This window comes from Tamandua tetradactyla, chromosome 10 (genome assembly GCF_023851605.1).
Source record: "Tamandua tetradactyla isolate mTamTet1 chromosome 10, mTamTet1.pri, whole genome shotgun sequence".
NCBI classification, from domain to species: domain Eukaryota; kingdom Metazoa; phylum Chordata; class Mammalia; order Pilosa; family Myrmecophagidae; genus Tamandua; species Tamandua tetradactyla.
The window spans coordinates 3,597,144-3,623,847 of record NC_135336.1 but is presented as its reverse complement, the minus strand read 5'-3'; the positions used below and the strand labels follow the sequence as shown (position 1 = coordinate 3,623,847).

At 36.4% G+C, this 26,704-nt stretch overlaps 1 protein-coding gene across 1 annotated transcript in view; it reads right to left on the bottom strand.

The window, feature by feature from the left end:
- VPS8 (VPS8 subunit of CORVET complex) overlaps positions 1 to 26,704 on the bottom strand; it is a 388,458-nt gene that overhangs the window by 60,598 nt on the left and 301,156 nt on the right. Inside the window, exons 42-44 of the mRNA XM_077117773.1 lie at positions 21,174 to 21,254; positions 18,534 to 18,703; positions 16,363 to 16,528 (exon numbers count right to left, since the gene is read on the bottom strand). Coding sequence (XP_076973888.1) covers positions 16,363 to 16,528; positions 18,534 to 18,703; positions 21,174 to 21,254 — 417 coding nt within the window. The remainder of the gene's footprint in view (positions 1 to 16,362; positions 16,529 to 18,533; positions 18,704 to 21,173; positions 21,255 to 26,704) is intronic.

Here is a 26,704-nt window from a genome sequence, read left to right as displayed (position 1 = left end):
AGCTCTAAAGTACATGAGACAGACATTGGCAAAACTGGAGGGAGCGATAGATGTTTCGACAATAATAGGAGACTTCAATACACCACTCTCCTCTATAGATAGAACAACCAGACAGAAGATCAACAAGGAAACAGAGAAGATAAATAACTTGATAAATGAATTAGACCTAACACACATATATAGGTCACTGTACCCCAAAGCACAAGGATATACATTCTTCTCTAGTATTCATGGAACATTCTCCTGGATAGATCATATGCTGGGGCACAACAGGTCTTTATAAATTTAAAAACAGTGAAATTATTCAAAGCACATTCTCTGATCACAATGAAGTTGGATCTCAATAAATACCAAAGAATGAGAATATTTCACAAATATATAGAGATTAAATAACAACACTCTTAAACAACCAGGGGGTCAAAGAAGAAATTGCTAGAGAAATCAGTAGCTATCTGGAGATGAATGAAAATGAGAATACAACTTATCAGAACTTATGGGATGTGGCAAAGGTTGTGCTGAGAGGGAAATTTATATCCTTAATGCCTATATTAAAAAACAAGAAAGAGCAAAAATTGAGGACTTAACAACATACCTGGAGGAACTTGAGAAAAAACAGCAAACCAAACCAAAGCAAACAGAAGAACAGAAATAAAGATTAAAGCAGAGATAAACGAATGGGAGAACCAAAGGACAACAGAAAGAATAAAAAAAACAAAAGTTGGTTCTTTGAGAAAATCAGTAAAATTGATGGGCCACTAGCAAGACTGACAAAGAAAAAAAGAGAGAGAATGCAAATAAACAAAATCAGAAATGAGAAGGGATGCATTACCACAGACCCTGAGGAAAGAAAAGAAATCATAACAGGATACTACGAACAACTATATGCTGACAAACTAGACAACTTGGATGAAACGGACCAATTCCTGGAGACACAAACAGACTACACTGACCTCAGGAAGAAACAGAAGATCTCAACAAACAAGTAAAGAGATTTAATCAGTCATCAAAAATCTTCCTACAAAGAAAAGCCCAGGGCCATATAGTTTCACAGGGGAATTTCATCAAACATTCCTAAAAAAACTAACACCAATTCTGCTCAAACTTTTCCAAAAAAATTGAGGAAAAAGGAATTCTACCTACTTCATTTTATGAAGCTAATATCATTTAAATACCAAAACTGGGTAAAGATGCTATAAGAAAGGAAAACTATAGGCCAATCTCCTTCATGAACATAGGTGCAAAAATTTCATTAGAATATTAGAAAACTGAATCTAACAACACGTTAAAATAATTATACACTGTGACTAAGTAGGGTTTATACCAGAAATGCAAGGATGGTTTGAAACAAGAAAATCAATTAATGTAATACAGCACATTAACAAATTGAAAGGGAAGGATGATCATCTTGATTGATGCTGAAAAAGCATTCGAAAAAATTCAGCATCCTTTTCTGATAAAAACACTCCAAAAGATAGGAATCAAAGGTAACTATCTCGATATGATAAAGGGAATATATGAAAAAAAACAATAGCCAGTATCGTACTCAATGGAGAGAGACTGAAAGCATTCTCCCTAAGATCAGCAACGAGACAAGGATGCCCACTGTCACCACTATTATTCAACATTGTGCTAGAAGTTCTGGCTAGAGCAATCAGACAGGACAAAGAAATAAAGGCACCCAAACTGGAAAAGAAGAAGTAAAATTCTCATTATTTGCTGATGATATGATCCTATACTTGGAAAATCCTGAGAAATCTACAGCAAAGTTACTTGAGCTAATAAACAAATTTAGCAAGGTGGTGGGATATAAAATTAATGTGCAAAAATCAGTAACATGTCTATATATAAGCAATGACCTAGATGAGGAGTCAGTTAAGAAAAAAACTCCACTCACAATAGCAACTAAAAGAATCCAGTACTTAGGAATGAACATAACTAGGGACATAAAGGACTTGTACACAGAAAACTACATAACATTGCTAAAAGAAATCTGAGGAGATCTAAATAGATGGAAAGACAATTCCTGTTCATGGACAGGAAGGTTAAATTTACTTAAGGTGTCAATTTTACCCAAATTGATTTACAGATTCAATGCAGAACCAATTAAAATAACAACAGCCTACTTTGAAGACTTGGAACTTGGAAAAGCTAGTTACCAAATTCACTTGGAAGGGAAAGAGACCCCGAATAGCTGAAAGCATCCCAAAAAACAAGAACAAAGTGGGAGGAACATTCCCTGACTTTAAAAACTATTATAAAGCCACAGTGGTGAAAACAACATAGTATTGGCACAAAGACAGAAGCATTGACCAATGGAATCAAATTGAGACTGCAGAAATAGACCACCAAATCTATGGTCAACTGACTTTTGACAGGCCCCCAGATCCTCTGAACTGGGACAAAATAGTCTTTTCAATAATTGGGCATGGAAGAAGTGGATATCAATAGCCAAGAGAATGAAAGAAGACCCCTATGTTACACCTACACAAAAATTAACTCAAACTGGATCAAATACCTAAGTAAGTTTGGAGGTTCCTTAGGAAACTAAATATTGAGTTGGCCCTATGACCCAGCAATAGCACTACTTGGTATATATCCAGAAGAGCTGAAAGCAACGACACAAACAGACATTTGCACACTGATGTTCATAGCAGCATTATTCACAATCACCAAAAGATGGAAACAAACTAAATGTCCATCAACAGACAAGTGGATCAACAAAATGTGGTATATACATAATGTAATATTATGTAGCAGTAAGACAAAGTGACATCCTGAAGCACATGACAAGATGGATAAGCCTTGAGGACATAATGCTGAGCAAAATAAGCCAGACACAAAAGGATAGAGACTGTATGATTCCACTTTTATAACCAGCATAAAGATATAATCAGAGGCTGATAATACAGAATACAGGGGACATAGAGATACATAGAAGCTAGAGATGAGTGAACCGTTAGCTAATGAGGTTGAACTCCAATGTAAGGGTGATTCTCTAGTGGATCTAGAAGTAATATTACCATATTGAAGATGAACAAGATTGAAAGGGGTTGTATAGACCTACGTGTCCCACTGACTCACACTTGAAGTATGAATAAGTCAAAGAATTATTCAAAAGAATTACTTCAAAGATATGATTCTTGTATAAAGAGTGTTTAAGTCCAAGGTACAGGGGGAAATCTGCTATGGTATCCTGTGAGCTATGTTCAAAAGGAAACTATTAGCACTACCACAGCAACAGCAGATGTAAATAATGGGGTGAGGGACAAGAGGTAAGAGGAGGTTTAGATTTCCTATGTGGCAAGGGTGTGTTTATTGGTTTTCTTTCTCTTGGGAACAACGAAATTATCTAAAATTGAGAGTGTGGATGGACTGTGGACTTTGGACATTATACATGACGCCTAATGAATGCAGGTGGCTGAAGGATACACTGACTGACAGGTAGATTGGTAAATGATAGTGTATATATATATGATTGAATATTCTGCTGCTACAAAAAGGAACAAAGTTGTGAGGCATGTAAAATTGTGAATGAACCTTTAGGACATCTGGTGAGGCAAAATAAGCCAGAAAGAAAAGAGCAATTATTGTATGGTCTCACTTAGAAAATACTTATAAGAAAACCGGGGCCTAGATTGTAAACTTTTGTAGTAGTCACATTTTGTCCAGAGTGCTAATTATTATTTCTGGATTTTTAGAGGCTGCTTTATATATGTATCACCTGGTATTCGGAGATAAAAATGAAGGCAATCAAGTCAGGATTAAGGTAATTCAGAACACAGGGGTAAGGAAGACATTGTGTATATTTTATAACCTCACCTACTCTTTGAGACCAAAGGAAGAAAGGTTTATTTTGTCCAGAACCTAAATTTTCTGTAATTCATGTAGCACATAATCTAACTCAACCTGCCTGGGTAGCTCATTTACACAATTGAAACACAGGGAGCTCAGAATAAAAATGAGGGCCTTGAAAATTATCCCTGCAAAGGACAAGCTAATCCTACTTAAAATTAGGCCTAAGAGTCACCCCCAGAGAACCTCTTTTGCTGCTCACATGTGGCTTCTCTCTCTCTCTCTCTAAGTCGACAAGGCAAGTGAATTCACTGCCCTCCTCCTCTATGTGGGACATGACTCCTAGGGGTTTAAACCTCCCTGGCAATGTGGGACAGAAATCCTGGGATGAGCCAAAACTTGGCATCAAGGGATTGAGAAGACCTTCTTGACCAAAAGGGGAAGAGAGAAATGAGACAAAATAAAGTGTCAATGGCTGAGAGATTTCAAATAGAGTCAAGAGGTTATCTTGAAGGTTATTCTTAGGTATTATATAGATAACCCCTTTTTAGTTTATGGTGTATTAGAGTGGCTAGAGGGAAATACCTGAAACTGTAGAGCTGTGTTCCAGTAGCCATCTTTCTTTCTTTTTTTTTTTTTTTAACTTTTTTTATTAATTAAAAAAAAATTAACAAACAAAACATTAAGATATCATTCCATTCTACATGTACAATCAGTAATTCTTAATATCATCACATAGTTCCATATTCATCATTTCTTAGAACATTTGCATCGATTTAGAAAAAGAAATAAAAAGACAACAGAAAAAGAAATAAAATGATAAGAGAAAAAAAAGATTATATATACCATACCCCTTACCCCTCGCTTTCATTTACCACTAGCATTTCAAACTAAATTTATTCTAACATTTGTTCCCCCTATTATTTATTTTTATTCCATATGTTCTACTCTTCTGTTGATATAGTAGCTAAAAGGAGCATCAGACACAAGGTTTTCACATCACAAAGTCTCATTGTGAAAGCTATATCATTGTTCAATCATCATCAAGAAACATGGCTACTGGAACACAGCTCTACATTTTCAGGCAGTTCCCTCCAGCCTCTCCATTACATCTTGAACAACAAGGTGATATCTACTTAATGCATAAGAATAACCTCCAGGATAACCTCTCAACTCTGTTTGGAATCTCTCAGCCATTGACACTTAGTCTCATTTCACTCTTCCCCCTTTACTCGAGCAGGTTCTCTCAATCCCTTGATGTTAATTCTCAGCTCATTCTAGAGTTTTTCTCAGTCCCTTGATGCTGAGTCTCAGCTCATTCCAGGATCTCTGTCCCACATTGCCAGGAAGGTCCACACTCCTGGGAGTCATGTCCCATGCAGAGAGGGGGAGGGTGGTGAGACTGCTCGTCATGTTGGCTGGAGAGAGAGGCCACATCTGAGCAACAAAAGAGGTTCTCTTGGGGGTGACTCTTAGGCCTAAATTTTAAGTAGACTTGACCTATACTTTGTGGGGTTAAGTTTCATATGAACAAATCCCAAGACTGGGGGCTCAGTCTATAGCTTTGGTTGTCCACACTGCTTGTGAGGATATCAAGAATTCAACTTGGGGAAGTTGCATTTCTCCCCACTCTCACCATTCCCCGAGGGGGCTTGCAAATACTTTTCCAGTCACTGATCAAATCACTCTGGGATTCATTGGGGCATCACTCTGGACAAACCAACAAAATCTCATGTCCTACTTGAGATTCCAAGTACTCATGACATTCAATCAAACTATCTACATGAGTTATATTAGGAAATGCTCTAGTCAAAATATAAATTTTGTAACAAATAAACATTTTTTGCTTTAGTCTCACACATAAGGTGACATTTTAAAATATTAATTACCATCTATTTTCAGCACCCTGCAATAATGACATTCCTTTATTCTTCCACATGCAAAAACATTTTTAAAATTTGTACATTGTACATTTCACTATTGTTATACACTCTAGGCATTCCTAGATTATACCATCTCAATCTTTAGCATCTATCTTTCTTTCTGATTTCATTTATGTCCCCAGCCCTCCTCCATCATTCTCACATGCAGCTTCATTCAGTGTTTTAACATAATTACATTACAGTTAGGTAGTATTGTGCTGTCCTTTTTTTTTTTAATGATCATTCTGTTCTACATATATAATCAGTAATTCACAATATCATCACATAGTTGCATATTCATCATGATGATCACTTCTTAGAACATATGCATCAATTCAGAAAAAGAAATAAAAAGACAATAGAAAAAAAGTATACATACCATACCCATTACTCCTCGCTTTATTTTATTTAATTAATTTTTTATTCATGATACATAACCACATACAAACACATTCTTATCATATGACCATTCTGTTCTTGTTATATAATCAATAACTCACACTATCATCACATAGCTGCATATTCATCATCATGATCATTTCCTAGAACATCTGCATCAGTTCAGAAAAAGCAATATAAAGAAGACAGAAAAAAATTCATACATACCATACCTCTTACCCCTCCCCTTCACTGATCACCAGTATTTCAATCTACTAAATTTAACATTTGTCCCCTCTATTATTTATAATTTTTAATCCACATGTTTTACTTGTCCATTGATAAAGTAGACAAAAGGAGCATCAGACACAAGGCTTTCACAACCACACAGTCACACTGCGAGGGCCGTATCATCATACAATTATCTTTAAGAAACATGGCTACCAGAGCACAGCTCCACATTTTCAGGCAGTTCCCTCCAGCCTCTCCATTACAACTTGACTAACAAGATGATATATATTTAATGCGTAAGAATAACCTCCAGGATAACCTCTTGACTCTGTTTGGACTCTCTCAGCCACTGACGCTTTGTCTCATTTCACTCTTCCCCCTTTTGGTCGAGAAGATTTTCTCAGTCCCTTAATGCTGAGTTCCAGCTCATTCTAAGATTTCTGTTCCACATTGCCAGGAAGGTCCACACTCCTGGGAGTCGTGTCCCATGTACAGAGGGGGAGGGCAGTGAGTTTACTTGCTGTGTTGGCCGAGAGAGGGAGGTCACATCTGAGCAACAGAAGAGGTTCTCTTGGGGATTGACTCTTAAGCCTAATTTTAAGTAAGCCTAGCCTATCCTTTGCGGGATTTTCATATGAACAAACTCCAAGATTGGAGGCTTGGCCTATTGCTTTGGCTGTCCCCACTGCCTGTGAGAATATCAAGAATTCTTCACTTGGGAAAGCTGAATTTTCCCCCTTTCTCACTGTGCTGGTTTGAAAGGATGCATGCCCGCTAGAAAAGCCATGTTTTAATCAAAATCCCATTTCATAAAGGTAGATAATCAATACTGTATGTTTGAAATTGTAATCAGATCATCTCCCTGGATGATGTGATTTAGTCAAGTGTGGTTGTTAAACTGGATTAGGTGACGACATGTCTCCACCCATTTGGGTGGGTCTTGATTGGTTTATTGGAGTCCTATAAGAGAGGAAACATTTTGGAGAATGGAGATTCAGAGAGAGCAGAGAATGCTGCAGCACCACGAAGCAGAGAGTCCATCAGTCAGCGCTTTGGAGATGAAGAAGGAAAATGCCTCTCGGGGAGCTTCATGAAACAGGAAGCCAGAAGTAGCTAGCAGATGATGCCATGTTTGCCATGTGCCCTTCCAGATGACAGAGAAGCCCTGACTGTGTTCGCCATGTGCTTCTCACTTGAGAGAGAAACCTTGAACTTCATCGGCCTTCCTGAACCAAGGTATCTTTCCCTGGATGGATGCGTTTGATTGAACATTTCTATAGACTTGTTTTAATTGGGACATTTTCTCAGCCTTAGAACTGTAAACTAGCAACTTATTAAATTCCCCTTTTTAAAAGCCATCCCGTCTCTGGTATTTTGCATTCTGGCAGTTAGCAAACTAGAATATTCCCCATTCCCCCTAGGGGATTCTGCAAATACTTCCCTATCAGTAGCCATGTTTCTTGAAGATGATTGTACGATATAGGTTTTACAATATAGCTGTGTGATTCTGAAAACGTTGTGTCTGATGTTCCTTTTATCTAGGGTGCAGACAGTTGAGTAAAAAATAAGGATAAAAAATGAATGGATAATGGGGGTACAAGGGTTAAAATAAATTGAGTGGAGTGAAATACTGGTGTTCAATGAGAGGGAAGGGTGGGGAGTGTGGAATATATGAGTTTTTTATTTTTTCTTGTGTGTTTCTTTTGCTGGAGTGATGCAAATATTAAAAAAAAATGATCATGGTGATGAATATAAAACTATGTGATGATACTGTGAGCCATTGATTGTACTCCAGGTATGGAACGTTTGTATGTTTGTTGTTAAGGTTTGACAACTAAAAAAAAGTTGTCTCCATGGGATTGAATCAGGATTAAAACATGGCTTTATGGGGTATGTAACAATTTCAAACCAGCACAGTTATTGACAGAACAGTTAATTCAATACAATCTTGTCATAATTGGAAATTAAACTCTGTATTATGTACAACCACATACATTTGGCTACATGACATGTTTCAGAGTTCATTCACGCACTATTCATTTTCTTCTCAGTCTTCTTTCTCTCAGCATTTTATTTTGGATAGTTTCTATTGCTAATATTCAAGTTCACTAATCTTTTCTTCTGTAATGTCCGTTCTGCTATTAATCTCATCCAGCATATTTTTAATTGCAGACACTGCAGTTTTAATCTTTAGATGTTCTACTGGGTGTTTATAATTTCCACATCTCTATTTAACATGTTCAATCCCTTCTCTAGCTTCTTAAACATATGAAATAAAATTATAACTATTGATTTGATGGCCCTGTCTACTCATTCTATCATCTGTGCCATTTCCTGGTCAGTTTGATGCATTTGAGTTTGATCCATCTTCTTGTTATGATTCATTATTTTGCATATGCTTTCTTGCTCATCTGCTAGTTTTTTATTCAATGCCAGACATTTTGAATTTCACTTTGTTGGGGGTTGGGTATTTTTGTAATCTTCAATATATTCTTGGTCTTTATTCAGGGATATAGTTAAAATACTTGGAAAGAAATGGATCGTTTTGGAATTTGCTCTTAAACTTCTCTACTACTCTGTCCTGCAAACTCTAACCACCTTGGCTTCCTGAACTCTGAACCCTGTCTCCTTGGCTCAGAGAGGTTGATGAGCTCTGCCTGGGTTCCTCCTCCCTGTGCCATGGCTTGGAAACTTGGTTCCAGGAAGTATTTTGGGACAATCACAGGGTTCACATAAATTCTCTCTTATCTCTCAGGGATCACTTTTGTTTACTGCCTGATAACCAATGTCTTGAGAACCACTGATTTACATATTCTGTCTACCTTCCCCACAAGACTTCTTGTGCAGAAGTAGAAATCCTTGTATTATACCTTTCTAAAAAAAAAAAATTCTGATTTCTGAAACATATCTCACAAAATGGTTTTGGAAGGGATTGCGGACTTTTACAAATGCGCATTTCCATGAGCAGTACATAAGAGTGTCTGTTTTCTCACATTCTTATCAAAGTGCTTCTGGGACATATGAGGTTTTTCTGGATTAAAGGAAAGTCCACCAATGTAAAGAACTTTACGAGTCTGACATACTGCTCTGGAAAAGCGATGAAGATTGGGCTAGAAATGCAGATGTGGCTGTCTACCCATTTTCCACAGTCACAATCACTGAATCATATTATTCCCTTTGTTTTAAATAATTTAATGTTTCCTATTACTTTAAGAATAAAAATCAAACTCCTTTCTGGGATCTGTAATGCTATGCAGGATCTTGCCTGACCTACCTTTCAACCTCATTCCTTGCCATAGCCTGTTTAGTCATTAGGTTACAGCCACTGATTTTCGTTTAGTTAACACTGATAGAAATAAAGCCTACAGTCTATACCCCACCCTTACCACACATGCCAGCAATGTCCCCAAGAGCCTCCTCTCCTCCCTTGTCAGATCTCATCCAGGTTCATGTATTTCAGTGAATACTGTTTTCCTAGTTGCCCCTTGTATTAAGTCAGGGTTCTCTAGGGAAAAAGAATCAATAGGGAATATCTGTAAATATAAGATTTTATAAAAGTGTCTCCTGCAACTGTGGGGATTCATGAGCCCCAAATCCACAGGGCAGGTTGAAAGTTGGCAACTCTGATGAAAGTTTATGATTAATTCCCCACAAGAGGCTGGCTGGCTGAAGTCATCACTTCTCCTTTTAAAGTCTTCAACTGATTGGATTAAATGTCTCATTACTAGAGACACTCTCCTTAGGTGATTGAAGATGTAATCAGTCATAGATGCAATCAACTTGCTGATCATTTAAGTCCATGAAATGCCCTCACAATAACGGTTAGGCCAGTGCTTGCTTGATTAGACAACTGGGCACCATTATCTGGCCAAGCTGACACATAAACCTAATCATTATAGCTGTTCTTTCTTTTTTTAATTGTGGGAACATATCCACATATTCCTCCCATCTTGACCAATCCCATGTATTCCATTCCATGGAATTAATCACATTCACAAGATAGTTGTACCCTCACCACCTTCCAACACCAAAACCCTCCCATCTCCCCAAACACCACACCCACCATATACCAACTCACCACTGCCCGTGCCCTTTACCCTCAATCTGCACTCCAATCTCTGTCTCCATGAGCCTGCATATTTCCTTTGTAGTAACTATGGGGCTTACATTTACATCCTAAATCTGTAACAATCTCATTTGCTTTGATGCCAACTTAAATAGTATACACAAATTATGTTCCTAAAACTCTCCATTCCCCCACCTTTAATGCATTTCTTGTCACAAATTACATGTTCATACATTATGAGTCTAAAAGCACTGATCTCATTTTTTAGTATTCCATTTAAATTTGATATGTTCATAATGGGGAAGCTAATTGTCTTTAAAAACGGACAAATGAACTAAGGGAATAATACCAGTGTTCCTAGTTCACTAATCACCATATAAAGCAAACCTCTAATATACCATAAGAATTCAAAATAAATAATCAATGTACAATTGTTAATAGAGAATTACAACTAGTGAGATAAATAAATGTAATCTAATGAATAATTACTTGGAAGTTGTGAATAGTTCTATTATTTATCTTCCCCAAAAGACAAAACATTTTTTTATGTAACTCTAAAAATTAAGAGATAAAATTCTAAATACTAGAATAAAAACAGCTTATTTCCCTTAATTTATCTCCTTTTTTGATTATTAAAGGATGCGTGGAAAGCTATATGTTTATTCCCAGTTCCTTTCTTCCTTTGATATTTACCCAAAAAAATAAAACAAAAAAAATGATATTTAATTAATATTTCTGGCTTTCTACCAATAAGGGCTGATATATCCAAATCTGAAAAGATACTGAGTATTGCATTATAACACTTCCTAACAAGTGGGTAAATGTTCTTGTTTTTCAAAGTTTTTAAAGGAATAATAATGTGAATGTTTCTGGTACATAATGATGTGCCAGCTTATATCCAGCTCTCAAGCACACAAACCCTGTTAATAATATAAGAATATTTTGAACTGAAATTCCTTAAATTCTTAATTGTTTTTCTTCGAATTTATAGTAAGTTACCAGTTCACCAACAATTATTATTTTAAAAATTAATAGCAAGTTAATATCTTTAATGCTAGCTAGTAACAATGAAGAGGATTATTTGCTATATGAATTTAAAGGAATATCAAAATGAAATTTCAATTAATTATGGCAATACATGTGAACCACAATTGTTGAGAAAAAGTAATAGAATGATGAGTACTTTATTTGAAATTCGTTTCTTCAAAGTATTTATTTGAGCTATATGTAGGGTAAGGAAAAGCAGAGAATCAGATCAAACTTTAAAGGTCTATTCTACTGACCAAAAGGTCTCAGATTGAGTTACTTTATTCTGAGTGGGCGTACAGGTAAGAAAAAAAGAGAAATTGGGTCATTTCACCTGGCCATGAAGAATAAAAGTACTTATTCTATAGGAAATCTGGCTTTCTGAGGAATACTATCTGTGCATACCTGTCGACAGGCAGTTAATGGGCCAGAATTATTGGTTGTATATATTGACCATTTTTTGAAAACAGAAGATAGGAGTAGCAAGAAGAGCCTTTATTCCTTCTAAAAGTACAGTTTTAAGGGCAACTTTTGTATCCTGTTTAGTTGAAGTAAGAAACTGAAGAAGTAAAATATCTATCATAAGTCTTGGAAAAGGATGAAGCAAAAAGCTTTTTGATGGATGGATCAGGTTACAAAGACAGTGAGAAGCTCCAAATGTAACAGATGGAAGATGACTGGAATCTCGAGTTGATTTCTGAGTCACTTGGGCCCTCATCTGTGTTCCCCTCCACTCACTCACTGGCTCAGATGCTCTGGGTAGGATCTTAATAAGGAGGGCTGACATGTTTTGAAAGGAAATTAAGAAAGCAAAGTAGAACTTTCATAAACTAGTTTAATATGAATCATCACAGTATATAGAATATTTTTACTTAAAAATTTCTTATAATTAAACATGTGAATGGTTTACAAAATGGCAAGAAAACTTGATTAGCACAGTCAATGTGGAATGGATGCATTTTAAAAATCAGTGTCAAAAAAAAAAATCAGTGTTAGCAGGTTTTAATGAAGTCAGAATGATAAAAAGCTATCAGGCTGGGGACAGGGAAATTGGGAGGGATGATGGTCCTATAAACTTCAAATACTGGCTCCCCCTCACTGAAGTAAAGTTCCTAGAGGAGTAAAATAAGGATTGATTACACTCATAAAGTAGTTGTGAAGATTAAAATTATATAAATCATGTGAAAATACTGAAAGCAATGCCATTTTTTCTTTCCTTCTTATGTTACCAACTCACTAGATCTTTTTACAATATTGTAAGCAAGAAAACCAAGGGACAAAGAGAGCTAGAGGAAAATTAAAGAAAAATAAAAATAGTTCTCATTCCAGCTTGAATAACATTATCAGGAAGCATCAAGCAGTGCTGTGCGAAAGGATTTTGACTAGTAATCTTATTGGTGTTTCCTAAACAACAGAAAGGTTGGGTCATCTCCCCTGTTCTACAGAATGGGATATCCTCAGAAACAAAGCTGCATTTGGCCTTTAGATGCAATTTTTAAATGACTTCTCCTTTTTAGATGCTCTGAGAGGAGGTAGAAGGAAAGTCAATGAAACTGTCTTTCTTCACTAGTGCGGGGATGTGGGATGAGGGAAAACTTCTGGTAATCACTATGGTGCAAATAGCTTTCAAAATTCTACACTCATTCATGAAAAATCTTTACCAGAACACGGAATAAAAAAGTGAACTTCCTCATGATGATAAAAGTCACATATAAAAAGCCTTCAGCTAACATTATACTTAACCATAAAAAACTGAACACTTTGCCCTTAAGATCAGGAATAAGACAAGAATGTCCACTCTTACCATTCATATTAAACACTGTATTAGAAGTGAGTGCAGTAAGGCAAAAAAGAAAATTAAAAGGCACAAGATTCAAAAGAAAAGATAAAATGGTCTCTATTTTTAGATGACATGGTTTTCTATATAGAAAGTCCCAAAGAATGTGTAAAAAAAGTAAGCTTAGTAAGGTCACTGGACACAAGGTCAATATAGGAAAATCAATTGTATTTCTATATACTAGCAAAGGACAATTGGAAATTAAAATTTACAATAACACAAAAATATTAGATACTTTGAAATCTTATAAAATATGTGCAAGATCTGTATGCTGAAAACTATGAAACTAATGAAATAAATCAAAGAAGATCTAAATAAATCCAGAAATACATTACGTTTGATGTTGGAAGACTCAATTTTGTTAAGACGTCAACCTCCCCAAACTGATCCACAGGGTAAACACAAACCCCATCAAAATCCTAGCAGGATTTTTTAGAGAAATCAACAAGCTGATTTTAAAATTTATATGAAAAGCCAAAGGAAATAGAATAGCCAAACAATTTTAGAAAGAATGACAAAGTTGGAAGACTCACACAACCTGATATCTAGATTTACTCTAAAGCTCAGTGTTAAGATAGTGAGGCATTAGAAAAAAGATAAATACATAGATCAATGGGACAGAATAGAAAATTTAGAAATAGATCCACACATACACTGATAACTGAAATTTTACAAAGGTGCAAAGGCAATTCAATGAATATTCATATGCCAAAAAAAAAAAAAAAAGAATCTCCACCTATACCTTGCACCTATATAAAGATTAACACAAAATGGATTAGTGGTTTCTAGGGGTTGATGGGAGTAGGATGACTACAAAGGGACATAGGAGAATTACTTTTGGGGGGGAGGACAAAACTTCTCTATTTCTTGACTATGGATGTGGTAGTAAAAACTCACAGAATTATACATGAAAAAGGGAGAATTTTACTGCATGTTTATTATTTCATAAAATAGACAAAAGTTTATTTTAGCATCTCTATAGTTCTTCTAGACTATCTAGAAGAAAGAAAAAAAAAATCTAATTGACAATATCCAGGGAATAATATGCATGTAATCACAAGTTGGGTAGAAATGGGATATAACTGAGAAAGGAAACAAAGAAGAGGGCAGCAAGATTTAATACTATAGGTATCAGCATAAATAAAGGTTTCCCTATATGCATTTGGGTTAAGCTTGAAAAGACTCTGGAAACCACAGGGCTTGTCTTTCTTTTCAAACAAGGCAGTGTTTTGGGACTAGTTAATAAGACTTTCAATATGGAACCAACTGTACGTGTTTTTACCTGCATGTCTTGCAGACATCTCAAACTTCAAAAATGAACTCATTATTTTACTTTCAGATCTGCTGTTCCTTGTTTATTGCTCTCTATCTCAAAAAATGCTACCACCATACATTCAGTCGTTCAAGTAAAAAATCTGGGAGTTACTGACACTTTCCTCTTCTCTCCCTTCCAGTGAATTTATTTCTCACCAAGTTATGCCTTCTACATCTTTTACCCCAAGTTCTACCTCTGAAACACTTCTTAACCATATTCATATTCTCTATCCCTACTTCCGCTCTCGTAGTCGAAATTATAACTTATCTCCTCTAAATTACTTCAATAGTCTGTCTCCTGTGTCCCTATATCCACTCTTGCTTTCTCACAATTCATTTTACATATTGTAACCAGAGAGGTCTTTTAAAAATACTATTGGAAAAAGATATTATTCTGATCAGATCATGCTTCCTTCCGTAAAAATCTTCAATGTCTTCCCTGTTTGGCACAAACATGAAATTAATTAATATGGTCCCTACCTATCTTGCTAGTCTCATTTCATATCACTTTCTTTCTCACCCTCTAGAGCCAATGGTGCTCAACTTCTAGTTCTGTTCCTTTCCGCTTCATAGCAGAGATGCTGTATTTGTTCTACAGACTGTTCCCACTACCTGGAAGTCTCTTCTTCCTGCTCACCTTTGCATCAAACTTGCCTAGCTTGCTCCTTTTTCCATCTAAAGCAGTTAACATGGCACTTCCAGGAAGCCTTCCATGATCCCCTATGTTGTTTAGTTCTACCTGTTACCTGCTCTTACAGCAAAGTTCATCTGCAAGTATTTATTCAATGTCTGTTTATAATTTCATTGACTGTAAATTCTACAATATGAGACTGTCTTTGCCTTGTTTAGCATTGTATCTCTAGCACCTGGCAAAGTGCCTGGCATATGGTTCAATAGATAAACACGCACCTACAGTGGAATGTAAAAATACTGAATTATCTGGGAGAGAGGGAAGGCCATGTTTCCCATCCCCATGCCCCCGGCTCTGCGTCTGATACACAATACTGAAAGTTTGTGAAACAAAAAGGCAAAATTAACAGGTCCAGCTTTTCACTATGTAATGAGAAGGCTGAGTCTAGGATAGAGTGGCAAAGAGGAAAGAGCAGGAAGCAGCAAATGTGATGCCACTTCCCACTTCTGAAAAGGAAAAATAGAAGAGCACAGCCAATTATCAAGATACAGCCCTGGAAACGACTTCATTTCCACATTGAGTCCCTGTGTTGTCAACTTCTGCTCTTCAAAAAGCTACTAAGTAGTAGAGTTCAAACTCTCTTCCACAACCTCCTTAAAAAAAAAAAGAAAAAAAGCTATAAAATGGACAAAAATTGCATCTAGTCTGACTCCAAAGGCAATGTAAAACTTTCTCAAATGAACACTATTGCATCGAGTTAACTCTGAAAAAAGTTCCCCAGCTGAGAAAAAAAAGCACAGGGCATATGTGTATATACTGTGTCCTCATCAGCCCTCTTTAGCACACAGGTGCTCATTAGTACTGCAGCATTTTGTACATGCTGACTGGTTGTTTTGTCAAAGGTTCTCAAGCAAGCTCATGTGTGTGCATCTTCTTTGTTCAACTATATCTTATGTTTCTCAAGGGCACGGAATTTCAGCAGTTGCTCTCAAGTCCCAGGGGAGAGGCTCACTAAACACTAAATAAGACTGAACAGAAGATGCTGAGCACTGGAATACGATGAAGCAAATGTGAGGCTTTTAGGACCTGAAGAAAATGAGGCCAGGACTAAAAGACATTTGGAAAGAAACAACCATCTCCATCTTGCCAAAAGAACAAGTCTTACCTGTGATGAGGTTATCCTTCCCTTTTTAATTTCAGATGAATTTTCACTTAGCTTTCCTGCTTTGTTACTTGAGTTGCATTTGTAGCAAGTCCATCTTGTTTGGCCCTCTATTTCTATGGTGCACTCTTTGTTTTGCAGGCAAAATGAGTGGTACAAATGGCCACAGCTGTAAAATATAGATAACCAATTTGTACGACTGGCACATTATCATAAAATCTATAAACATAGTGATAGGTTTCCTGACCTGGAAGGAGGAGAGGAGACCAAGACTTAAGGGAGCTTTATTGTGAGGCTATGCACAGGCCGGCTGACGCTTAAGAGAGCCACAGTACTGAGGAGGGGAAGGGGTACAAGCTTGTATAAGATGGCTGGGGTGGGGCAGGGGGTAGGGAAAGGGAGGTGGATTTTCACTGTTGAGCTTGAGAGTGAGAAATTGGCAAGCTGAGCCTGGAGTTATGGCAAGCTAGCAGCTGCCAGGTAATTGGCGGAGGGTGGAGGTTGGATAAGGGGAGCTATCACAGGAATGCAACTTCTGAGGGTGGATGCCAGGACAATCAAGAAACTGCTGAATAAGCAAGGTGGATGCAAGGACAATCATGAAACTGCCTTGTGAGCTGGGCAGGTCTGGTTTTGCAAGGAGCTTCCTGGAAGTTATGGGTGGGTGCGTGGAGTTTCTTAGAATGTTTGCTAAGGGTCGGTTACTTCATGTGTGTGTGGGGTGCTTAGCCTAACACACAGATTACCTTAGTGAGTATTTCTAAGTAATAAGGATTTCTAGTAGGTTGTAATGCACTAACAGTTGCATAGGGTGAGTAGCTCCCAACATTTTCTTTCCTCTATACCATTTTTTTGTTTTACTTCACAGTAATTACCAGTTATTTTTCTTTTAGATAAATTTTTAAATAGTCAGTTCGTAAGTCACATTAACAGTGAGGCCTTCCCTGACCACTCTATATACAACAGCACTCCCCAACACTCCATTTCCCCTTAACATGTTTTACATTTTCCACAGTAGTTATCGCTGGCATACTTTGTGTGTGTTTGGTCAATATTGGCCCCTACAACAAGAATTTAAGATTTGTGAGGGCAGAAGGAATGTTGAAGCAATGTCTGATGAGAATTACTTTTCCTTCTCACCACCAAACTGACCAATTCCAGTAACTATAATAGTAGCTAACATAGTGCTTACTAAACACCAAGCATTGTTTAGTGCTTACTAAACACCAAGTACCTTACATAAATTATATTATTTGATCTTCATAAAACCCTAGGAGAGAGGTAATATTATAACCCTAATTTACAGATGAGGAAGCTAAGATATAAAGAGATTATATTGACTTGTTCAAAGTCTTACAACTAGCAAGTTACATAGAGTTCAAACTCAAGAAGTTTGGCTCAGAGTCCATATTATATTGCCTCTACCCAATATTCTGGATGCATTGTTTTTGCTCCTGGACTAACTCCTCCACTTGTGTACTAGACTCTTCTTTTTGTATCATGCTTTAAATATCATTATAAACTGAAGATTTCTAAATTTATGTTTCCAACCTCAACATGTTTTCAGGTTTCAGACTACAATATCTGTCTACTTGTCATTCCCACTTGGATGTCTAACAGACATCTCAAACCTAACATCTTAAGAGAAAACGCTTGATTTTTCCAGTCCCTCACACCTATTCTTCCTCAGAACCCAAACTTCATTTTTTGCTCAACTCCACATCCAATCACCACTCTACTCCATACCAGCAAGTTAGCTCTATCCTTAAAATACATGCTGAATCTAAACACTTCTCAGCACCTCCACTCCTATCTCTCTCATTCTGCTCAACTGTCACTTCCTTAGAGATGCCTTTCTCCATTACACAGTCTTAAAATACACTGTCACCCTGAACTCTTCATCCTTCCATCTCCTTATCCATGTTTTATTTTTTTCATAGTTCTTTTTACTCTGTGTTTATTTACTGCCCGACCCCTCTACTCTCCCACTCCTCTCCACACCCTCCCAGAATGTAAAATCTATGAGGGCAGACCCCTTTGCCTGTCTGGTTCACTGCTGTAATGAATGACTGAATTAATCCACTACTGGGACAGTGTGTCTGTCTGTATTCTTGCCTGGTAATAATCATACATGTACATATACCATCCATGTAACAGTTTCTTCCCTCTCTTACCTAAAGACGATAATTTCATCAGCCATTTCTTGGCGTCTCTTGTACTGCTGCAAACATATAGAGCAGTAATCTTGCTTGGGATTCAATCCTTTAGTGACTGAAGCTCTCAGATTACACAGTGACCAATGGAGATCTTGGTTTAGAAGGCTAGTAGTTGTTTCCAGCAGGGTCTATGAAAAGACCAAAACCAAAACAAACAAAATGGTTTATAAAGTGAAAGAGACAGGGGTGATGAACAGGAAATAGCACTTGCATAATTTTCAGCTACAAACATTTGAAATCGAAATATACTGTAAAGGGATAACACTGATGAAACAAACACATTTAAAAAAAGACTTAAGCAGTTAATCCTAAAGTGCAGAGTAATGATAAGTATATACATTAAGATTCTCAAAATAATTATGAAAGTTTGTTACTAGTTTCTACTGAGAAATGTGTGCTCTGACATTTTGTGGTTTAATTCAGTACTGATGGCATTCAAAATCCTGAATAAACCCAAGTCTATTTATTACATTTGTATAATAATTTCTCTCTGAATGGCACGAAGTATAACAAGGTGTGTAGCTAAGTCTGAATTCCTGATTTTTATTGAAACTGTATTCATGGCAATATCTCAAATAACCTTTACACTGGGAGAACTAGTGGCCATTACTCAGTCTTCATCTCCTTTGGGCAGAGAGATCACATCTTCCTGATCAGCACCTACAAGTCATTTGAATCTACTCAAGACTGTGACGTCTGCCATTAAATCACACAGAGACATGTTCACAGCTATCACAGTAAGTCACTTTAAGGACTCTATGTGCTTATTAGGGATTTATACCTAATTCTTAAGATTCATATATATCATTTGGATACGCAGTTGAGCTCCTTTCTGTAAGTCCCAAAGGGAAAGACAGAGCTAGCTAGGCACTGCCCACTCTCCTTGGTTATACAGCCCAGTCTTTTTAAATTGCTTTAATTGTCTTGTTCTTCTAATTCTTTCTAATCACCTTTTATCTTCTTCCATTGCTCCAAAGCTGGTAAAGATTTCCTGCTTTGCATTCAACTTTGCTTCTGCTAACCTGCAGTCTGTGCCTGAAGGGTTAACAAGCGTCACTGTGCTATGCTCCAGCATAAGTGCAGTTCTTCCAAGGTTAAAATGTATTGAGCAGATGGAGATACTAGTGGTCAATGAGAGGGAGGGGTAAGGGTTTTGGTATGTATAAGTTTTTCTTTTTATTTCTTTTTCTGCAGTGATACAAATGTTCTAAAAAATGATCATTGTGATGAATATACTACTGTGTGATGATATTGTGAGTCACTGATTGTATACCATGCACAGAATGTTTGTATGCTAAGAATGTTCATGTTTGTATGTTGTTTTGGTTTGATTAAAAAAAAAAGTACAGTTCTTACAACCTTCTAAGAAAAACTCTTGTCACCCAAGATTTTCACTTTCTTCTCTCAAATTCTTAAAAAAAGCAGACATCCTACTTAACATGCCTAAATGGCATTTTTCCTAGGTGGTTTCATAAGTCACTCTGAAGTACACTAAGAAAAAATTTGAATACTAAGTTGGCTCTTACTGAGAATTAAAGCTACAGGCAATTGTGAGCTAAGGGAGGACTAATGCTCAGTGTGCTGGTTTGAAAGGATGTATGTCCCCTAGAAAAGCCACGTTTTAATCTAAATCCCATTTCGTAAATGCAGAATAATCCCTATTTAATACTGTATGTAATTAAATCACCTCCCTGGAGATGTAACCCAGTAAAGAGTGGTTGTTAAGCTCGATTAGGGGAGACATGTTTCCACCCACTTGGGTGGGTCTTGATTAGTTTCTGGAGTCCTATAAAAGAAGAAACATTTTGGAGAACAAGAAATTCTGAGGGAATTCATTGCAGAACAATGCAACCACGAGAAGCAGAGTCCACCAGCCTGTGACCTTTGGAGATGAAGAAGGAAAATGACTCCCGGGGAGCTTCATGAAACAGGAAGCCAGGAGAAGAAGCTGGCAGATGGCACAGTGTTTGCCATGTAACCTTCCAGATGAGAGAGAAACCCTGAACTTCATCGCCTTTTTGAACCAAGGTATCTTTCTCTGGATGCCTTAGATTGGACATTTCTATAGACTTGTTTTAATTGGGACATTTTCTTGGCCTCAGAACTGTAAACTAGCAACTAATTAAATTTCTCTTTTTAAAAGCCACGCTGTTTCTGGTATATTGCATTCCGGCAGCCAGCAAACTAGAACATTCAGTTTTGGATAGTGTCAATAACCTACTTCAGAACGTTTAAAAGAGAACTCATTTAACTTTATTTTGTAATTTTCATACTTGTTCTGATGCTTCCTTTTCATGGGTTATATCCTTGCATTCAATTATCTTTCCATAAAAATTTCTCATACTTTTCATTTGGAAAAAAAAATTGTCTCATTGCCAATAAATCAAAAAGCAAAATGATTGTGAATTGGACACATATATGTGCATGTATGTACAAAAGGGCAAGAGAAATTTAAAAATTAAAAACAAAGAGCACACTTCAATTTACCAAACTTCCACTAAATAAATGGTAATTTTAAAAGACAGAGTATAGGTACAAAGTAAAGAGAAATAGCTTCTTTCTATTTCAGGACAGGCTTAGAGATAGTAAGTAGCTTACTTGTTCATAGTTAAAGGTATCCAACATTCCCAGTATAAGTCCCTGGATTTCCCCAAGTTTTCCTTTTCCATAAACTGGATCCTAATTAGGAAAAAAATTTACAAGAATTATAATTTTGCTATGATTCTTGGTATTTTAAAATTACTTTAAAATATAAGTTACCTGAAAAAGCCACATACTCAAGTATTTTTCTATAGTCACAAAATATTCACTCGACCATGAATTTCCATTGGAAATGCACAGCAGTTTCCTTCTGGCTGTCTCAAATATTTTGCAAAAATGAATAAAATTTAAATGGCCCAAGCCCCTGTTTACCCAACTTCTTTGCAAGTCTAATTAAATTTCACTCTGGTTTGTATTCGTAAGAAGCTTTTGCTCCTTCATATTAAACATCAGCTCCCCTTCTTTGAATTCATATTAATCTGCTACTAAAACCAACGTACTCATGAATATCCAGAATCTGCTCAATATCTCCTTCAGTGACTCACACTCCATGAAGATTTTAGCCACTTCACAGCCCAAACTAACTTTTTTGCTTCAGTTTAGAAGACAAGCTGGATCTGAAAAAGCAGTTTTCAGTTTTTCAAAGCTTTTTCAATAAAGTTACTAATAAATAACAGATACCCACTCTACTGCTTCACATACAAGGTATGCCAAGTAACTTGCTTATTAAATACAATTTGGAAAACACTGAGGTGTACAAAAAACAAACAAAAATCTGACATCTAACTCTCCAGAGAGAAACACTATTAATATTTTGATGTATATTCTTCCAGTCTTGTTTCTGGAGAAACAAGGTAAGATAGAGGACATATTTCATAGTGCACAAAATTTCAGCATTTCACATTTATTGTATAATATGAGCACTCTCCTATATAATTGAATATTTCTCAATAGCTGCCAAGTGTGCATTGTGTTACAATTCCATATTTTATTCAACCATTCTCTGATGTTGGACATTTAGGCTTTCCCATCCTTAATCTCCACTCACCATCAACAAATGCTAATAGTTATATAACTTGGTCTAAATCTCCGATTTTTTCTTTAGAGAAGATTACTAGAAAGGAGCTTATATACTCAAAGGACATTTTTATTGATAGTGACATACACTGCCAAATTGCTCTACCAAAAAGCTGTATTACGCAATTTACATTCCCACTTGCATATTTTTATGCTCATTTTACTGTACCTTTGGCTAGGCTGAGAATTAGAATTTAAAAATTGCTAATAAATGAGAATGCCAAGTCTAATACTTTAACATGGGTTATGCATACCATAAATGACTCTTCTCCATACCAAACAAGGGAATCCAAATACACAGTAATGATTTTAGTAGCTTCTGTTTATTAAGTGGGTAGCATATGCCAAGTACAATGCAAAGCACTTATTATACACCATCTTACTAAATTCCTCCAACAACTTTGTAAATGAAGAGGCAGAGGCTGAGAGACATTAAGTAAATTGCTCTTATGATCATAAAACTATTAAATGGATAAGCTGGTATTGGAATCTAGGTGCTTCAGAAATCAATTTTTAAGTAACACACTATATTGGTATCCCAAGTACAGATGCAGAGACAAACTAATGTTTGATGAAAAATATGGGTAATATTTATGGGTGCTACTTAGTGAGCATGGGTTATTAAAATTTTGGTGCTGTAAACCTAACTGTGAATTTAACAGTTAAGAAAGAGAAAAGGCTGTAAAAACAGGATAAACTTAGGAGAGCAGCTGCTCAGAAACGCAAAAGTAATTATGCCTTCCTGCTTTTGCACACCATGTGTGCTGGTTTGAAAGGATGTATGGACCCTAGAAAAGCCATGTTTTAATCAAAATCCCATTTCATAAAGGCAAAATAATCCCCATTCAATACTGTATGTTTGAAACTGTAATCAGATCTGCCTGGAAATGTGATTTAATCAAGAGTGGTTGTTAAGCTGGATTAGGCAACCCATTTGGGTGGGTACTGATAAATTTCTGGAGTCCTATAAAAGAAGAAACATTTTGGAGAATGAAGACGATTCAAGAAAGAGCAGAGCAGAATGACATAGCCACAAGAAGCAGAGTTCACCAGTCAGCAACCTTTGGAGATGAAGAAGGAAAATGCCTCCCAGGGAGCTTCATGAAACAGCAAGCCAGGAGAAGCTAGCAGATGACGCTGTGTTCACCATATGCCCTTCCAGATGACAGAAGAACCCTGACTGTGTTCACCATGTGCCCTTCCACTTGAGAGAGAAACTCTGAACTTCATTGGCCTTCTTGAACCAAGGTATCTTTCCCTGGATGCCTTAGATTGGACATTTCTATAGACTTGTTTTAATTGGGACATTTTCTCGGCCTTAGAACTATAAACTAGCAACTTATTAAATTCCCCTTTTTAAAAGCCCTTCTGTTTCTGGTATATTGTATTCCGGCAGCTAGCAAACTAGAACACCATGGTCTTGGATTTGCTTCTCTTTCTCTTCTGGGCTCACATGATGACTTTTGAAGACTGGGTAGCTGCAGCTTCTAACTAAGGATGTTCTTCAGTACTTTCTGTTAGTTAGAGCAGCATGAGGTTGTTTGCCATAGGTTCCTGGTCCCTGTCCTGAGGTTATGCTGAAGAAATCACAGGTAGAGAATAACCACAAGTTTGTATACTAATTAACAAATTTACAAGTTTGGGTTTGAACTGGTCAATTAAGCTTAATAGAGAAATATCCCCCTTCACAGCTACAGACTGTATCACTAAACTAAAGATACCTGTCAAACATGTACAGAACATTTACAAAAGGCGAGATTTTGGTTATTTCAGACTAGTTCTTTACTAGAAAACAACGCAGGCCAAAATCACTGGATACATTTTATTTTTATCTTCTTTGCACAGAAATAGATTAATGTTAATGCTTCTGAACTTGTACTCAATTATGGTTTTTGGTCAAATTCTTAATAGAATACTTCTTTCCAGTCAAAGTATCAATGGATAGTGCAATATCTTTTTATTAAAAACCTATCATAATATCTATTATAATTTGTGCATTCAAAATGCTAATACAGCTCTAGTTTAGAAAAGTTCTAGTATTTGTTTATGACAAGGGCAGTTTTGAGAACAAAGAGGTCTTTAAAAGGTTAAATGCTGGGGAAAAAGAAATCTCTATAGGTCATTTCTATATTTATATCAGTACATTTCACTTTATATACATAATTTAAAGGTAAAATCATGAAAATTACCTCATGCTGGTACAACACATAAATTATAGAATGCAAAAGGAAGCTCAATGCTTCTAGTACAGCATGTACACAATATATTATTTCTTCAAATTACTCTCCAAAGATGTCAGCGAGATTCTTCAGCAATGGGTAACTGCTGAGGTTTCTCTTTAACTTGTTTGTAAACTGTGAAAGAACACACTCAGGCACCCCACATAAATTTGTTTCTCAAAAAGTGCTCTAGAAAAAGATGTAATGGTCATTTTTTCCCCTATTGCTCTCTATTCTACTGTATCATGTATGTGTTTTGTTTTAAAAGGGAAATCTTTACTAATTAAGCATTCCTTTAAAATACAAATGACGCCCTTAGCAGGTAAGGGTGGGAGACTCTAATGGTATCTCAGATTCTGCCACTAATAGGGCAGGCCAGGTACTTCTGTATACTTCAGTTTCCTCCTTGTCAATAGACATCTTTATATTAGCCTTATATATCTCAAGAGCTTGTTATAGGCTTCAAATGAGATAATATCTGTGAAAATACCTTGAAAAAATAAAAATCTCAAAACAAACTTAAGGTAGAGTTATTAATATAGTAATCATATACAGCCAAATAAGGAATGTAAGAAATAGCATACCCCCCTGATTAGTGGGAGTTATAAACCATTTAAAGTGGAAATGAAATTGAAAGCAGAAATAAGAATACAATTACAATGGATGCTAAGATAACTCAAACCAAAGATTTTCAAATATCAAAAAGCATCAAAGAAGTCTTAAAAAAGAAAAATTAAAAAAAAATTATAGGCTTCTGTAGGAAAATAGATTTTTATTTGTTATGCTTTGTGTATTATAATGTGGGACCAAAGCTCAACATAAAACAAAATGTATACACTGAGAAAGAACCTATTTTTGGCTTTAGGTTTTATTTTTCCTAATTTATTTTGTAAATTAAAGTATTCCTGCCATATGGAGATATTATTATTTTATATATGATTAAAAATCTTAAGATAAATGTATTTTAAAATGGATATAAGAGAAATAGTCTATACCAAAGGATTATTGAACATATGATAGTTGTTAAGATTCAAATAAGATAAGGTATAAAAAATACATTTTAAATGATAACGTATTTTGTGATGAGAGGGACTACAGGATGCAGATTGATTAGAAAAGGTCCAGAAACTTAATATCAGATGGAAAGCAGAGTTCGGAGTACCTTGTTTGATTTGTGTGGGGTGTGTGTGTCTGTCTACACCATATAAGGTGAGGGAAGGCAAAAGGGATTCTAAGTATAATTCCTGACAAGTTCCCAAGAATGTTCATAAGTTTTTCTAAAAATACACCTTAATGTATTTTTAGTGCTCTTTTTTTGATGAATTTGGAAAGGCTCAGGATTTTTTGCTGAAAAAATGGCAGAATGATGATGTTTCCTATAAAGGCTTTGGACAAAAAGCCGGCCAAAATCTAGAGTAGGGGAGTCTTGGGCATAAAGAAAAGCTTTACAATTGAAACACAGAGAGCCCGGAATAAGAAAGAGGTCTTTTAATCCTGTATAGCCTAATGTAATACCTGGACACATCCTAGATTATAGTAAACAGATAATCAAAAAGTATTGGCAAAGTCCCTTGAGGGATGGGAGAAAAAATATGGAACTATTAAACTTTACCATCATACTGTGTGTGCTGGTTTGAAACAATGTCTGGACCCTAGGAAAGCATGTTTTAATCAAAATCCCATTCATAAAGGCAGAAAAATCCCCATTCAGTACTGTATGTTTGAAATTGTAATCAGATCATCTCCTTGGATGATGTGATTTAGTCAAGAGTGGTTGTTAAACTGGATTAGGAGACGACATGTCTCCACCCATTTCGGTGGGTCTTGATTGGTTTACTGGAGTCCCATAAAAGAGGAAACATTTTGGAGAATGGGAGATTCAGAGAGAGCAGAGCAGTACGGCATAACCATGAAGCAGAGTCCACCAGCCAGTGACCTTTGGAGATGAAGAAGGAAAATGCCTCCCAGGGAGCTTCATGAAACAGGAAGCCAGGAGAACGAGACAGCAGATGATGCCATGTTTGCCATGTGCCCTTCCAGATGAGAGAGAAACCCTGACTGTGTTTGCCGTGTGGCTTTCCACTTGAGAGAGAAACCCTGAACTTCATCGGCCTTCTTGAACCAAGGTATCTTTCTCTGGATGCCTTAGATTGGACATTTCTATAGACTTGTTTAATTGGGACATTTTCTTGGCCTTAGAACCATAAACTAACAACTTATTAAATTCCCCTTTTTAAAAGCCATTCTGATTCTGATATATTGCATTCTGGCAGCCGGCAAACTAGAACACTC